Genomic DNA, 15,254 nt, shown 5'->3' with positions numbered 1-15,254 from the left:
TTACATTTTCACATAACCGTACTTTTATGCGGACGAAACGCTCGGCTAACCGACTCCGTGCTATTGAAATTAGACATTTTTATTGTGGTATGATGAAACGTGATGCCGACAGTTACAGCGCAATTTCGATTGTCCTCTCGCTCTCTCTCTCTCTGTACTGTTATTGTAATGATTTACTTATTCATTCAAATTACTTTTTCCCTATTATTTATTTTAAGTAGATTTCTGACTGAATCAGCTGCGCATCGGCACTGCTTTTTCTACGATTCTGATTGGTCCGCTGCGACATTTTCTCTGTTCCCAAATCTTACGACAGCTGTTGTTGATCGCAACTGAAATTCGTTCTTGAAAACTCGTACATGAGAGAAAACAACAGCGAAGAATGATTTTTCTCAACAAATTTTGCGAGGAGGAATATTCTGTTAAACCTTGAGTAAGTAATTGGCAGAGTTTTTACGTACAATTTAATGTTTGAAATGAAGGCAGTGTCAAATATTGTCGTAAAGTGTAGACGTTTCATTGCACTGTCGCCACGTTCGTCCACTCAGGAGCGTCCATTCTGGACACTTTTGGGGAGAACTTTTCGCCCAATTTATTTCCGGTTTCGGGGGTTCCGGAGCGACTAAAATTTTTGAATCTTTATTATCGATTTTAAGGCGTTTTGACCCAGATCGCGAGTTCGCGAAAAAAAATACGTTTTTGCCTTCGTTTTTTTTCTGAATGAAAAAAAAAAAAAAATATAATATAAACCGAAAATAACTGCATCTATTCATTTTCAGGAGAGGGACGAAGTTCATTCGTTGAAAAATATCGATTTTTCGGAATGTTATTCACGGAGGATAAAAACTCGGACGCAGAACATTTTATTTGCTTGACCTTAAGCCTTAAGGCCACTTCTGACGCGAGCGACGCTTCGACTGGAGAAAAAATGTTCATCGTTCATCGCGATTTGGATGGAAATTGGAATTGCCCGATTTGCTGACAATGAGTGAATGTTCAACGGACGATGAAGTACCAACTCCATTTCTACGTGTGAAAATCAACTTTAAGGACGATCCTCACGAAAGATTTGGCAATTCCGTAAATTCGTCCGATTTCGTGAAAATCCATTGTCAAAGCGTCTGTTTCTTCGGGAGTTTGAGCATCGACAGCGACAAATGAGGAATCGCACAGTCGGCGCGGTGAACGGAGGCCTTAGCAGCAACGCCCCTTTTAAATGCAAAAAAAGAAAAATAATGAAATGCGCGCGCATTTCATATGAATAAGCGAGCGTTTTTGCGTACACGCGAACGCCGGGACCTACATATTTCTTCTTCTGCGAGCTCGCGCGAGCTCGCGCGCGTACACCAGCAAGAGAGAAACGGAATTAGATAAGACTCGCCCACGAGCACGATTGTCCCCGTTTTCAACGTAAGCCCGAGTTATTCCCTCGTCGTTTTTTCTTCGGATTAGTCTCTCGCCTCAGCGAGCCCTAATTAATAATGCATCGCGTTAGTTACGAAATTTATTGATCAATTCAAATTAATCGAACGGTAATGTTCGACATGCCGTAACATTTATTATTAGTGCTTCAGTTCCATTCCAAGCTTCGAGTCACGTGATTCTTTCTCGCAGGCTTTTCTTCTCCAATTACCATAATTTATCGTCATTAACATTATTCTCTCATTGCCCTTCGTCCGACCGATCATATTTTCGTGACTTTTGTTCACTGCCACACTTTTATCCTCGAGTTTGAGAAACCTGACAAACGTTTATTCCTTCGCAGCACACGACTCATTGATTTCTTCTTCGTGCCAAGTCCACGTCCTCAAGAGAAACTCGTTTTTCATACGGCAAAGGATGTCCAAGGGCGTCCACTTCGATGCTAGACGTGCATTCTGTGCTCGTTACATAAAAACGTTCGTACACTCCTCGACAAGGTGGATTTTATTGTAGTTATCACTGTATTGCTTCGAGACGGAGTTTCGGAGGGGGGAGCGAGGGAGAATAGAAACTAAGAAATCGTTTCGCTTCCCTCGACATACGACGAGATTCTAATACAGCGTTTTTGACGCTCTCGATCGTACGTCACCGGCATTACGAGGTAATTGACGACTATGCGGAAGTTTCATCTTCATTCGCGATGCAAATTAATGATGTTTTTCGTATCAAGTAACACGCGATCCGGGCTCTCCAATTCCGGTGCAAATATTCCTTCGAATCGCGATACTATACAAAGTTTCATTGGTATTTCGATGAGTAGAAATTGAGAGGATGCAGGAGATAAAACATTGTGGCGATCGTTACGATTTAAACGAGTTTTTCTTCGTCTCTGCGCAAGGCCCACTCGCGGCTATTCTTTTTTGGGATGAACTTTGACAATCCAACGAAATATTTCATCGGATTATTCGATCGAAACGGCTTACGGAGTGACGTTTTTTTCAATTTTCTTAAATACGTGATAAAAACTTGTTTTTTCTTTAAATTTCATTAATCGTAGCAGTTCTGAAAACACATTGAGTCCTTTCACTTCCTTTGTGTATAAATAAACATTCGCGCGTATGCTCCGATCGACCGATTTAGTGTCGATCTACCGGAGCGAGAGTGACGCAGGCCTGAATATTCGAATCGAGCACGAAGACGGTTGTTCGTGAATTTACTGTTTGAAATAAATCCAGGAAACGCGACTCGGTGCTGAGACGTTGAATGCTCGTTTACATTCACAAATAACAAATGGACCGAGTGGATCTCGAGTCCCTCGCCGTGCCCCGGAGGCTGGGTGTGCAATCAGCTGGATCTTTGCCCTCGAAATATCTCCGGAATCGTCCGGGAACTCGAATTGCTTTAGAATCTTACGAAGAGCCTGCGATCTGAAGTAATTTCGTTCCTATTCCGGCGCGCTTATAACTCGGGTGGGAAGAAAAAACGGGAAAAAACGTGGGCGATAAGAGAAACGTAAAGCTTGAGATTAGGCGCAGCAAGTTTATCGATCGCGAGATCGATTGCCGATAGCTACTTGGGCTTGGGGAACAAAGAAAAAGAGCGAGAGAAACGATCGCGGTCTCTTTACCGCGCTCGTTAATCGTATTCTGCGAAGGACTGAAACGTCGCGCGTGTTCGCCAACAGAGCACAGCGCAGAGATACATCAAAGAGCTCGAGAATGTCTCACAGCTTTATCCTCGATCTGGCGAGGCTGCACCTCCTCGTGCTAACAAGAAAAGTATGCACAAAAAAATGTAATGGGACGGGAGCGCGCGCAAAATCGCGTCCTACAAAGACGCAACTTCTATGACGATTCGATATCTCACGCGGTCCGGACCGCGCAGCGGAGGATAGCGACGCGAGGACACTTCTCTTCCTTTCAGACTCTCATCAACGCCGGAGAACACGGGGAATAGTTAATCAGTGCATAACTTCGTAGAGGCTCTTCCACGCGAAGTCGTTCTTGGGCATTCTCAAATATCTCGGGGGAGACTGCTTCGACACTTTTTCGAGGTTCGGCGACTCGGAAACTCCGGCGATTCTGTGGGCCCGCACCGATATTTTGAGGGAATCTTTCGTAGCAAAAAACACTGACGAAATGTTTTGATTTACTCGCATTGTTATGCAACTGACAGCAAAAAGTGGTGTTGCGAAGAGATTTTTTAGTAGGGAATTGCACACGCGGGGGCATTCGTTTTACGGCCGTTTCCTCGCGCTCCGACCGTTTCGGCAATGCGCACGAAAAAGTGGCGCGTGACTCACAACTTTACATAAATTAATAACCCTCCGCGGACGGAAGCCGAATCGACAACGTTGCTGAACTTTTCGTCGCACGAAATACGTTCCGAAGCTTTCGCAGAATGGACAACTCGTATTCAATTATTCCGAATTGAAGCTCACGCGAATGGCGAAACAAAAATAAAAGTCGATTCTTCAAAAAACCGATTAAAATTCGTCGCAATTACAAATTTAAATGCATTCAATGGTCAAACAAAATCAAGTCAATTTCTCGAAAAAACAGTCGGTCAAATTCGCCTAAACTTCGCAATGCAATGGTCACCTTCGGGGCCAATGAAAATTGGAGCTTTCAAAAATATTCAATTCACCTCTAACAAGGTGCCAAAAGAGAAACGTATTGTTGAGTCGTTTCCTTCGTATTTTGCACAAAGTCAACGAAACATCGAGCAACTGTTCTACTAGAACGTTTTTCTTCCGATGCCTCAATTTTCAAGCCACTCCGAATCAATCGAGCCGGAGAAAAGAAATTGACGAGAATTAAAACAGTTGTGAAGCTCCGCTGAATCGTTGACCAGAGAAAATACCCGAAAATTCCTAAAAAGTACGATCTTTGTGGTAAGAAAATGACGAATTCTTAATACGTTGAGGCTTTCGGAATGAAAACTCAACGTGAAATGTCTCATACATATAATTTGTGTGTACTTCGAAAACACGTATTATATAGGAGCGACGTGAGCAGGTGCGTCTTGAGCCAGCTGTAGTTGTGCGTCCAGCGAGGAAAAAAAAACGAGAATGGGTTCTTATTATGCGGAGGAACTTGTCCATAAGACAGCAGTGACAGCAGATTGCATCTACGTATTAGACATAATACAATAATTCATCGTGCCAGTTAGACTTCTCTCTCGGTCTTAGATTCAGTCCCAGTTGCATGTACGATTTCTGCATCTGCATAAAAAAACAATGAGAGAAGAAAAAAAACCGATTGCAAAATGAAAGCAAAACAAAACGTATTTTTCGCTGCATTCATGAATATCAAGTCGGTTACAGAAGCATTTTTTCTCTGCATTATCTGTGATATCAAGGGACTCGCTTTTCTGCTGTATTTTTTTTAGTTCGATATTTCACTCGATTTTCGATGATGCGCACGCAACGTTCAATGGAACTGTTCACCTTCTTGGTGCGAAGCAGCGAAAATATAAATCGATGCATCCGATGTGTGACATTCATGGCGGCTTTTTGTGCGACGGGAACGATCAATTTCTTTTTTTTTCTTCACAGTCTCGGTTGATGTCATACGTGGCTTGAAAAAAAAGGGGACGGGAATAAAGTAGAAATCATCCGAGACGGTGGCGAAGAAAATATCGGTTTTTTCATTCTTCATAGAATACTGCAAGACTACGAGTCATTAATGTGATTTATTAAGATTCTTGCAAGTGCAGACCGTTTTTTTACCGACCGCGATCGGAGGATTGTCCATTGGAAGAAACTCTGTTCCCGCACCGTCGACGCGTGAACGACTTTTGAAAGTACCGGAAATCGTTTTCCCGGCAACATTAAAACACCCCACGAAAATATTCTTTCGTCCTTATTATATACAGCGACGATAGGCACTCACCGACTGATTAACTCAGTCGGTAAGCTTCGATCCCTCCGGCGTTGTCGTGGCTTTTTCATTCCATTTCTTTCGACTCTTCGTTGCTCCCTCCTCATTGAACCTTCATAGGAAATAAAAACGAAAATAAAATGCAGCAAAAAATAATGACGAGTTGGTTACCGATGGGACCGGCCCGTCGATTATTCATTTCCGTGCCTCGGACGACGCCGTGAAACTTTAACGTCGGTAGAACAGTTTTGGGACGAATTCGAGTCAGCGTGGAAGAAAAAAGCTTTCGCAGGGATTCGTATTTATCGATATTAATATTTTCCTCGAGACGAAAAATTTTACGTTTTCTCGGACGTTCCGTTGCGAAAATTTTGAGGAAAAGCGGTGAAGATGCAACCGCACATTTCACAGCGTTAAAACTCACGATCGTTTGCACAGCCAACGCAGTGAATTGTCAACATTTCTTTGAGCACTTCACACGATTCAAAGCCGTATAGATGAGAAATTTATATTCGCGGCATGGTAAAAATAAAACGAACGAACATTCGGCGATTTCGAGTTCGATTATATTGTGGTTCGGTAACTGGGTAGCCGGTCCGACGAAAAAAGTTGTTGCGTCTGTCGGTCGAGCACGGAAAAAAACGAATTCAGCCAAAAAACGAATAACAGCTAAAATTGTATCGAACAAAGAGAATTGCCCACTCGATACTCGCTCGAATCTATAGTAATATCGATGCATTTTGAAAAAGCCGGTTATTCATGTATCGGGATCATGGAATAAATATTTATAAAAACAGAAATCCGTATTACAGGTTTCCCGCGTTCGTATCAAGCTCCGTGAGATTTCTTTCGTATTTTTATTTCATTTGTTTATTTGTTTTTTCAAATTATCACCGAAGTCAAAGTGAATGAACTGGGGGAAAAAGCAAGGACGCGAAGGCGGTATGGGATAAACAGAGCGAGACACAGAGCGCGTAGCGACGTACAGCGGTGAGCAGAAAAGACCGCGATTATCCCTAATACGATTGGGATCGAATCGCGGAGGCTCTCGCGTGCGAGCGCGAGAAACAAATGCGTCGAAATAAAGACTCGCCTCGCAGCTGTTGAATTTGAAGTTTTTCGAGTCACGCGTCAGCGGACCGGGCTCGTGCCCCGCTCGGAAAATAATGCAACAATACGAATAGCCTCGGAAATTTATATTTTCCTTGCCAAGGATCGAAGGAGGAGAGAGCCAGGGAATGTCTCCAAAAAAACTTCCCGAGCGCTCCTATTCGCTGGTACTAATTCAAACCGGTTTTCAACACTCGATAGTTCTTCCCGATTTTCTCTGTTTTTTTTTCTGTTTTGCTATTTTCTTTTCCTCGAGCATGGCCCTCGAAAAACGAATGATTGATTGCTAAATTCGTACCGAGAATCGAGCGCAGGAGGAAACGCAACGAAAGTGCGTAGAATATCGGTTTATAGATCTGCAAACGTTCATGGATCAACTGACATTAATAAGATGTGGGCCGATCTAAAGCACTCGTTTGCGTGTACTTTCAAACGAAATGATCGCGGTCGAAGCCACTTTTGAATTCTTGGCTTTCGAAAAAAATCGGCACCGAAGCAGTGCGATTGTACCGATTTTTCGAAAGAATCTCGTTTCAAGATAATGCTCGTATCGGGCCCCTCGTTTCGATAAATACGGCGAATCAATGATTTTTAAAATATCGTACGTCAATTACGTTCAAAAGTGTTTTTGAAAGCCAGAAAAACTGAGCTTTCGCTGTTTTATATTTCGACAGCAGTCGCGGAAGCCAAAATTATTTTGCATCGCGCAAAACAGACGATTCTTCCGCAACAAGAAATCTCGATTTCGATAAGAGCTTGGGATCCAGCAAAGCATCGATCCGCGTTCTCTCGTGTCGTAGAAGCAATTTTGTTCGAACGGAGGCTCCAAAGGGAGCATTTGGAAATGACGTATTTAATTAAGTGTTTATTGTATACGCGGACATTGCTTATTTTGGCCCCTTCCAGTCGCACGAAGCCCGCGCGTCCGTTTTCTCGCTCCGTCTTTGTCGGTGTTTCAGTTCTCCTGGAATAGAAGGAATCGCGAGAGTGAGAGGAGCCACTAATGACATGCAATTTTGCAACGCAGCATCGGCGAGCGAGTCCTTGGGGCGGGAAACTATATAAAGAGAGCGCGCAAAACGCGAGGCTGAGTTAGCATTTTTAAAAGCGCCGATAAAGCAATGTCGCTCGTTTACGTACTATCAATAGCGTTTTGCGCGATCAACCTAGTCACGGTCCACGCCGAGGATGTCGCTCTTCGTAAGTCACCTTCCTCCGCGCATATCGCTCCCGCAAATTCCGCGGAATGTATTCACGTTGCTCCGATTTCATGTTGTGCCAACGAAGCGAAAGAAACATGACGATTTTTCATTACTCTCAACTGACTGTGCGAAGGACCACCTCCTTGTCGGATTAATTCAGCATTTTTTAATCGATTCGGTGATCCGATTATCGCCCTGGATATTATCGTGACTCGAGGAAACTGTGATTCCCTGTATTCCCGCCAATATCGTTTTAAATTCATCGATTCGCAGCGAAACCTTCACTCGATTTAGACAAGTGTCGCTAGAAACAGGCACGATTAATAAATATTTTTTTGACAATAGTAGAAAAGAACGGGACCATTTTGCACTCTCGGTATTTCTCAGATTCAGTGCTGTTTGCTTTGCATTTAAAACTATACGGAAATTGAGCGAACGAAACTTCAAATCGGAGCAACAAATTTCAGGGATCGCACGATGCTGATTAGAGAATTTTAAATTCGATCGCACTTGTGAAGCCACTCCGGAGGGAATTTGTAAAGATTTTTCGGCAAAAGCCTCGCTAGGCGACGAAAATGCGACAAAAGTTCAAAATTTACTGATTTCGATTCATGCGTCGTTTAAACAATTGAAAGATGCGAGGGCTAAAAACGAAACGAAACGTTTTCTTGATTCAGCTTCCTCGGTGAAAACATGCAAAAAGGATTCTGATGACTATTCGTCCTGTTTGCGACTCGCTCTGCAGGAATCCTGGCCAATATTTGTTCAAGGTGAGTTTCTTCTGTGCGGGGAAGGGCAAAAAAGTCATTGCATCATCGACGGAAGAGCGCAAGCGAGCGAGTAGCGAATCTCCGGTCACCGAAGTTTACTGATTTCTAGGAATTCCGGAATTGGGCGTTCCCTCCCTCGAGCCATTCGTCGTCGAATTCCAAAGCGGCAATTACAAAGTAGGCGAAGTATCTGGGCAGATAGTTACGAAAAACATCAGGTCGTACGGGCTCGCAAAAACTCGTTTCCTCTCCGTCAAACCTCAGCACGATACCAAGGGCCGTTTCTCCCTCGAAATTGATTCCGAGATGAGCAAAGTTTTCGTTGAGGGAGACTACAAAGCGGAGGGAGCGGTCGGCAGCTTCAGGGTTGGAGGAAAAGGTGAGAATTCACCGGAGAAAAATCTGCGAAATATATCTTTACCAGCGTCGTGTCCAAATAATTTAACGCGGAAAATAAAAAACAAAATCATCTCGAAATACAGGTCACTTCAACATTTCGATGGAGGATGTTCGATCCGTTTGGGAGATCGAGGGACCGGTCGTTAATGACAAATGGATCATCGAAACTTTCCGTTTGACTCCTGACGTTGGAAAAATGAAGATTTGGGCGAGTGACCTTTTCAACGGCAACGAAGAATTGAGTGAGTATCTCAGAAAAAAATTCTTTCATAATCGATTCCGAAGCGGCAAAGAGCTTCCTTAACGAATGTGTGTCGAATCCTCAAAGTTTTTATTCAAATTTTATTGAGTAATACAGAATGTGGAAACAACCAGAAAGAAATGTGTGAAAAATGTTGAGCATCGAATAGCAAATAATTAAAATTGTTAAATTTTCAGCTAAAGCAGCGTTGGCATTCGCAAACGAATACTGGCCGGTGTTCTACCGGGACATGTTGCCATACGCCGCGGAGACTTGGAACCCTTATCTTCGTGATCTCGTTGGAAATATATTTTCGAAGCTCTCGTTTTCCAAGACATTTCCATGAGCGAAGAATTTTGTGTAAATCGACGAGTAAAGATGAAAAGAAGCAAATAAATATTGAATAACTTTCGTGATTACGTCCAAAAATCTCAAGCTGCGATCGACGGCCGATCGTATCGCTGCTCCAAGGTCTTCCGCCAGCAGGAAAAAAAGCGTGCATATCAAAACAAACGGATTGCTACACTTCGGACAAAGGCTTATCATTTTGCTCAATGATTCGTTAGATTTTTCCTTATTGCGTGTGTGCTAAAGACTGATGTCATTTTGTTATAAACGAAATTCAAAGATATCTGACACGAAAGCTTTATACGCGCATCAACGATGGTCTCTCTCCGTCATTTTTAACTTCAACGAAGCCGCGTAATCCAAGTTTTAGTGGCTTGCTCAAACAGTGCATATTTCTATTGAAATGTGACATGTGTAAAGACCGAACATCGTATGTACAGACCAAATAAAAACAAAACAAACATATTTCGTTGATTGTTTAACCCATTTTATTTTCCAGAAAACGAAATTTCATCTGCTCCCTTTTATTTCTCTCGTCTGAGACTGCATTTTCATTTCTTTCCTAATTAGTAAAAAAAGTCCATTTTTTTCCGCATCATAAGAATAAAACTGTTAACAAAGTGAAATTGCTTCCTCACTAGTGGAGCACGCAGTTGCAACAGTTATCAACGACAATGTTTTCCATCTCGTAGCAAGCGAATGTTCGAATACTCAAGCTATGATTGTTGTCTTCAAATGCCACCGTTACATGAGCTTCCGTTTCACTTGTATTCATCGGGTTTTCAAGCAAAGTGCGTTTTAAACTGTCGATCGATCAGGATTGATCGATGAGGATAGAAAAGGCCAGCATCGATGGGTAGTGAGAGAGTGATTTAATTCATCACCGAAATGTGTTCCCGCAAGTGTGTTTTCGTCGATGGAGTTAAATTTAGAAAGTTCCTCACTGAAACTAGTCGGTATTCGGTCGGGATTGTAATATCGTGGAAAGTTCCATTCACCTCGTACGACGAGGAAAAAACGCGCTGTGCCATTGTCGTTCTTCATTGACTTCGCTGCTCACGTGACCATAAAAACGAAAAACAACAACAACAACGTCGTTTGGATTGAATGAGAGTCTTTTATTGGTCCAGTCATGGAGGGAAATATGTGGACCGAAGTAGCTCGATTGAAATACAGTCGAACAACGTCAAATACTTCTCGAGCACATTTTCACCTTACCCATACGATCACCACTAAGTTGAAGCTGTGAAAAAATTCTCCGAACAACGCTGTTATATCGCAATAGCTGCGAGTACCTAATATAACATTTGAATAGAACTCGCGAAGCTCATGGCAAAAGGAATGTTTCTACAGGCACGTTGAGCAACAGTTGATTGACGATACCGGCGAAGAGGGCTGATAATTTGAGCTTCAACTGCGGTTCCATCGCTTTTAGAACTTCCTGTCCGTTCTCACGAAGGAAAAGATTCGTGGCCTCCGCTGTAACGTAATCGTTCGGATGCAATGCTCGTGTTATTGAGCGTAATACTTATTAAATTGATTTCATTGATTTTTATGACATTCGACACAAAGTATACCGATTAAGGTATTCCTTTCGCGTGAGCCTATTTTTCGGTGGCGCGAATTGGGGCACTCGAAATTTCGACTGATTCGTTTATTTATCGTCGCTATGGATTTCTTACATTTTTTTCTATCCCCGAGAGCAGTTTGTATGAGGAATTTAGAATTATTTAGCATTGAATAAAAATGTGGTGACGATGGAATCTCTGTAAGCTCCCGTATAAATTTTACAATTTTTGAAGTTTTTATTCTTCATTAAACGTTCGGTAATCCGAACTGAAATTTGGCCAATCTATTCGCATGCACTTTTACTTTACTGTTATTTAAAATCAGTTATTTGTAGAGTATTCGGGCTCGTGAAAGGAATACCTTAAATGTTTGGTCATCGGTTTCCCGATCGGAGGAGGGCGAGCAATTGAGATTTCAGTATTTCAGAGACACGTTACTCACTCAGTATCCTATTATTATTGAATATTTTAGTCACTCTCATGTTGACGTCTTTGACACTCAGTTTGACGTCCAAGTTCTCGACGTACAGATAAGTTTTTCCGTTACGAACTGCAGTGCTTACGATGCCGCGTACCAAAGCCCGAGCTTTTCCAAATGTTGCGTGAAACGTGCCGTTTCCGCTTGCTGGCAATATTATCAAAACTCCGGAACTGAAATCGAACAATAATTTGATCAGTTTTGAAACGAGTTTTCAATGCGAGAAGGAAAAATTTCATCGATCTTTTCTCCTACGAATGTAGGTCAAAACAAAACTGCATTGATTAGATTAAAAATTCACGCGAATAAAGTATTCTGACCTGGAGTAATGAGCGTCGAGAACGAGGGCAGGCATTCGTACGATCGCTTCAAAGGGTGAGCCGAGCTTGATCTCGTCGACCGTGAAGTTGCTCGCTCCCCTAACGAGTAAATCGCGCAGACGAACCCTGTAACCGTTCGCACCACCTGTCAGTGAGAGGCTCAGCTCGTCCATCTGTTGTGAATCGACAAACTGTTAGATTCGTAGTCACTTGAGGTGGGTAAGATGAGTCAGTTGACGTCGCACGAGAGCGTGACCCCGTCCATTCTTTTACGATGCAAACGTTCATAACACTATCGTCGTTCAATCAATCTTTTTTCGACATTAAAAAATCATTCGTCGAGCACACTTTCACGACTCGCGGTGCACGTCAACTCTCGTCCTAACTTTACTCAACTTTTAGCACGAGCAGAAAAGCCCGAAAAATTCTACGAAATTTGTGTTCCACTCATCCTCGATTTTCCTCATTAAATCGAATTTTTATGAAATTATGTAAAAAAAAAACAACACCCAGAAAAAGTTTGCTCGGAATCGTTTTTCAGGTCCTCGAGCTTGGATTTTCTCTCTCAAGTTTCAATGCGAAAATGTAACCGCATCGATTGTCGCCACTTAATTGACTCGTCCAAATATCAAAAACAACGATCGCGTCCCGTGAAAAAAATGGGAGACTGCGCTCCGTAAAGTATCTTCCCAGCAAGCGTAAAAATCGCTTCTCTAAAATGAGAGTAAACGAGGACTGGATAAACTCACGTGAAACGGTTCGACCGAAGGTAACTTGATGTCCGGAATGCCGACCTTCAAGTAGGGTCTGAGATGGTGGAGAGCATCGATCAGGCACGTTTTCAATTGAGGATCGCTCCTCGAACAAGGTTTGACGTATTCAGCTGAAAAAATGGAGGGTCGAAGTTCATGAGGGGATGCTGGTACTGATCGATTCGCAGAGCGTTACGAACGAAGAAACCTTCGCGAAGGCTTCAGGTACGAAAATATCGGGAAAAGAAGCACGTCGTCGTTAACCCTCTCAGACCGAGACCTATTTCGCGTTGACGGAAAATGATTCCTTTCATAATTTTATCTCAAAATACTTTCTAGTTACCGAATCTATTGTGACATTTCGGTTTTTTGTTGGGAAATATGAATTTTTGAATGTTCGCTGCGCGCAGCACCAGGTCCTTGGGGAGCAAAATCAGGAAAATTTACGAATGAATCTAGCACCGAATACCTTAAATACATCATATTAGCTTCCCTTTGAAAGGAAATAACGTTTGGAGTACAAAAAAAAATGTATACCCACTTTTCTTTTGCGATAACTAAAGCACCTTTTCACACAACGCCAACTCAACATGAAACGCCGACTTCATATTGATATTTCGATGAGTTAAAGCAGTTTATCTCTTGGTTTAGGAGTATCTAAGGTGCAATCTAACCTTGCGTGATTGAAATAGGCAGTTAGAACCCCGACCTTAGTGACCGATGCAGTTTCATTGGGCCTGGAAGCGCGTGTTGCGTAGAAGCAACATACGGTCCGAGAGGGTTAAGCACTCGCAAGAATCGGGATGAATGTTACTCACGATGGGTTTCCTCCGCAACGACCGCGTTCGTCATTGCCACCGCGATAAATCCGAGGACGAAAACAATCTGCATGTTAATGCTCGTAGAAAAATGATATAAATCGTCAACAACACTGAATCCCACTGTTGATACGAGTTGGCAGGCGATCCTCGACTGACAGCGAAATGCTGAATCCTCGGAGAGCTTTGGCTGTGAATTCTTTGGCAGCTTTCTCAACAGCCGAACAACACTGTCGTCGAACGCTGTGTCGCGTCTCAGGTAAATGAACTTCTAACGCGGACTGCAGTTTAGTAAACGAGGAGAGTTTGAAATGACGTCTACAGAGTCATTGCGGTGAGTAGTACAAGTTAACTCTGTGGAAGATGAAGTTTCATAGTAGCAAACACTTTCACTGCCCCACCGAGAATAACGCATACAGTTATGAGAGTCGCATCCGCGTGTCTAAGCCCCCAGTGCATTTATAGATATCGGGTGTCTCGCGACCGATCGTTAGCGCGTACTTTACCTCGTCGTAAGTCCAGGTCCGAATTCCAACTCGATCTAAGTCTTGTCGTTTTTCAATCGGCCTTTTTATCCAAGAACATGCACGCAAGATTCAACGGCACGGAGTGATTAACGGTACGCTAACAATGCATAACACACCGAGGAAAAACGAGGTTATCATATATTCACCGAGTCGACGTTTCGTGCTTTTGCTCAAATACGACGTTCCTTAAATTCGACTGTTTGCAATGAATTATTTATCAGGCGTGTCTCGCTCCGCCGGCTTATTATTGCTTCGGCCAATATCTCTGGAGATGTATTAACATTTTTTTCTCCACGTATTTAGCGCTCGATTGGATTATTCTTAAGAAATTTAAATATCGACGAAACGTTTTTGAAGTTGGGCAGAAGGTTAATATTTAGGATCATTCGTCATCGTTGCCCCCTCATTTTTCACTCGCGCGGCTTCCTGTTCCGCTTTTCAGTGCGTCCTTTTTCTTCGAGTTGTCAATTTTTCACGTCCTTCACTCGATAACGAAAATCCTTGGGGGAACGTTGGAGCGAGATGGGGAAACGAAACGATCCGAGGCTATTCAGAGTCGGAATTTAGACTGAAATTTGAGTTCGTCGAGTACGCCAATCATCCAGGCTGGGACACCCGATATGCTGGAAAATAGATAACCGGTAAGCGAGGTTGGTCTATGCACCACCGGAGTACGCCACCGTAAGATCTTCTCGTCTTTTGTACTGTCGCAATCCATTTCCGCCTTGGAACGGTTGTGTGCATCTCCGGTTGCAAAATTCATGGAACGCAGAAGTTGGTCAACACAATTAATTGTATACGCAAAGTCCTTTGCAAATAAGCGAACGGGGGACAATGGGAGCTGCGAATTCGAGTGTGAAATTTGTAATCATACCTTAAAGCACACATGCTGGGGCATCGATTGGGCCGCGAAGCGCACGATGCAAATCCGTTTTATCTTCATTTCGAAAGCCAATGTCGATCGACCTCTTTGACGTTTTCCCTCGGAGCGAAACATGCAAAGGCACGTAGCTGGAAACGACATTTTAATGGATTTCTCACGCCGTCTAATTTCCCAAGAAATTGAACAAATTCTTGCATTATTTCTCCCATTACGAGCCACATTATTTCATCATTTTTTTCTCTATCAAATTCTATTTCGTCGTTCTACTTTTTGCCAAGATTGCTATTTCAAAAACTCATCCTTTCAACCTCCTCCGCATTATCAGATCCAACGCTTCAAGGGCATTCGATGCATCAGGGAACCACTGGCTCCACGATCGGTGCGTTTGAACTACGAGTCTCGCTGCTACTGTCTTATTTCTAAAAAAATTAACACCTCGGAAGTCTCCATTACAAGACTGACGTCTAGGAATAGACGTGGATAAATATATGAATGGTGGTTTACGGTTACTCGTCGATTACGTCGACGGATACGT

At 42.9% G+C, this 15,254-nt stretch overlaps 2 protein-coding genes and 1 long non-coding RNA gene across 3 annotated transcripts; 2 read left to right on the top strand and 1 right to left on the bottom strand.

Annotated features, from left to right (window-relative positions):
• Positions 1-5: 5 nt before the first annotated feature.
• LOC122409495 (uncharacterized) lies at positions 6-6,066 on the top strand. The gene is made up of 3 exons (XR_006260714.1): positions 6-433; positions 780-1,410; positions 1,766-6,066. It is a non-coding gene; the product is annotated as an uncharacterized lncRNA (long non-coding RNA).
• A 1,402-nt stretch (positions 6,067-7,468) lies between these two features.
• Positions 7,469-9,838, top strand: LOC122410264 (uncharacterized). The gene is made up of 5 exons (XM_043418406.1): positions 7,469-7,613; positions 8,293-8,385; positions 8,495-8,764; positions 8,868-9,026; positions 9,223-9,838. Exons 1-5 carry the CDS (start codon positions 7,535-7,537, stop codon positions 9,369-9,371), a joined length of 750 nt encoding a protein of 249 aa, XP_043274341.1. The 5' UTR covers positions 7,469-7,534; the 3' UTR covers positions 9,372-9,838.
• Positions 9,839-13,932, bottom strand: LOC122410269 (protein takeout-like). The gene is made up of 6 exons (XM_043418410.1): positions 13,816-13,932; positions 13,310-13,663; positions 12,489-12,622; positions 11,740-11,912; positions 11,384-11,592; positions 9,839-10,852 (listed from the first exon to the last, which is right to left on the bottom strand). The coding sequence occupies exons 2-6, from the start codon at positions 13,380-13,382 to the stop codon at positions 10,701-10,703; spliced, it is 741 nt and encodes a 246-aa protein (XP_043274345.1). The 5' UTR covers positions 13,383-13,663; positions 13,816-13,932; the 3' UTR covers positions 9,839-10,700.
• Between the last annotated feature and the right edge of the window lie 1,322 nt (positions 13,933-15,254).

The sequence above is a fragment of the Venturia canescens genome, chromosome 4 (genome assembly GCF_019457755.1).
Source record: "Venturia canescens isolate UGA chromosome 4, ASM1945775v1, whole genome shotgun sequence".
Taxonomy (NCBI): domain Eukaryota; kingdom Metazoa; phylum Arthropoda; class Insecta; order Hymenoptera; family Ichneumonidae; genus Venturia; species Venturia canescens.
The sequence above is the reverse complement of the archived record's forward strand: the minus strand, read 5'-3'. Positions and strand labels throughout refer to the sequence as shown.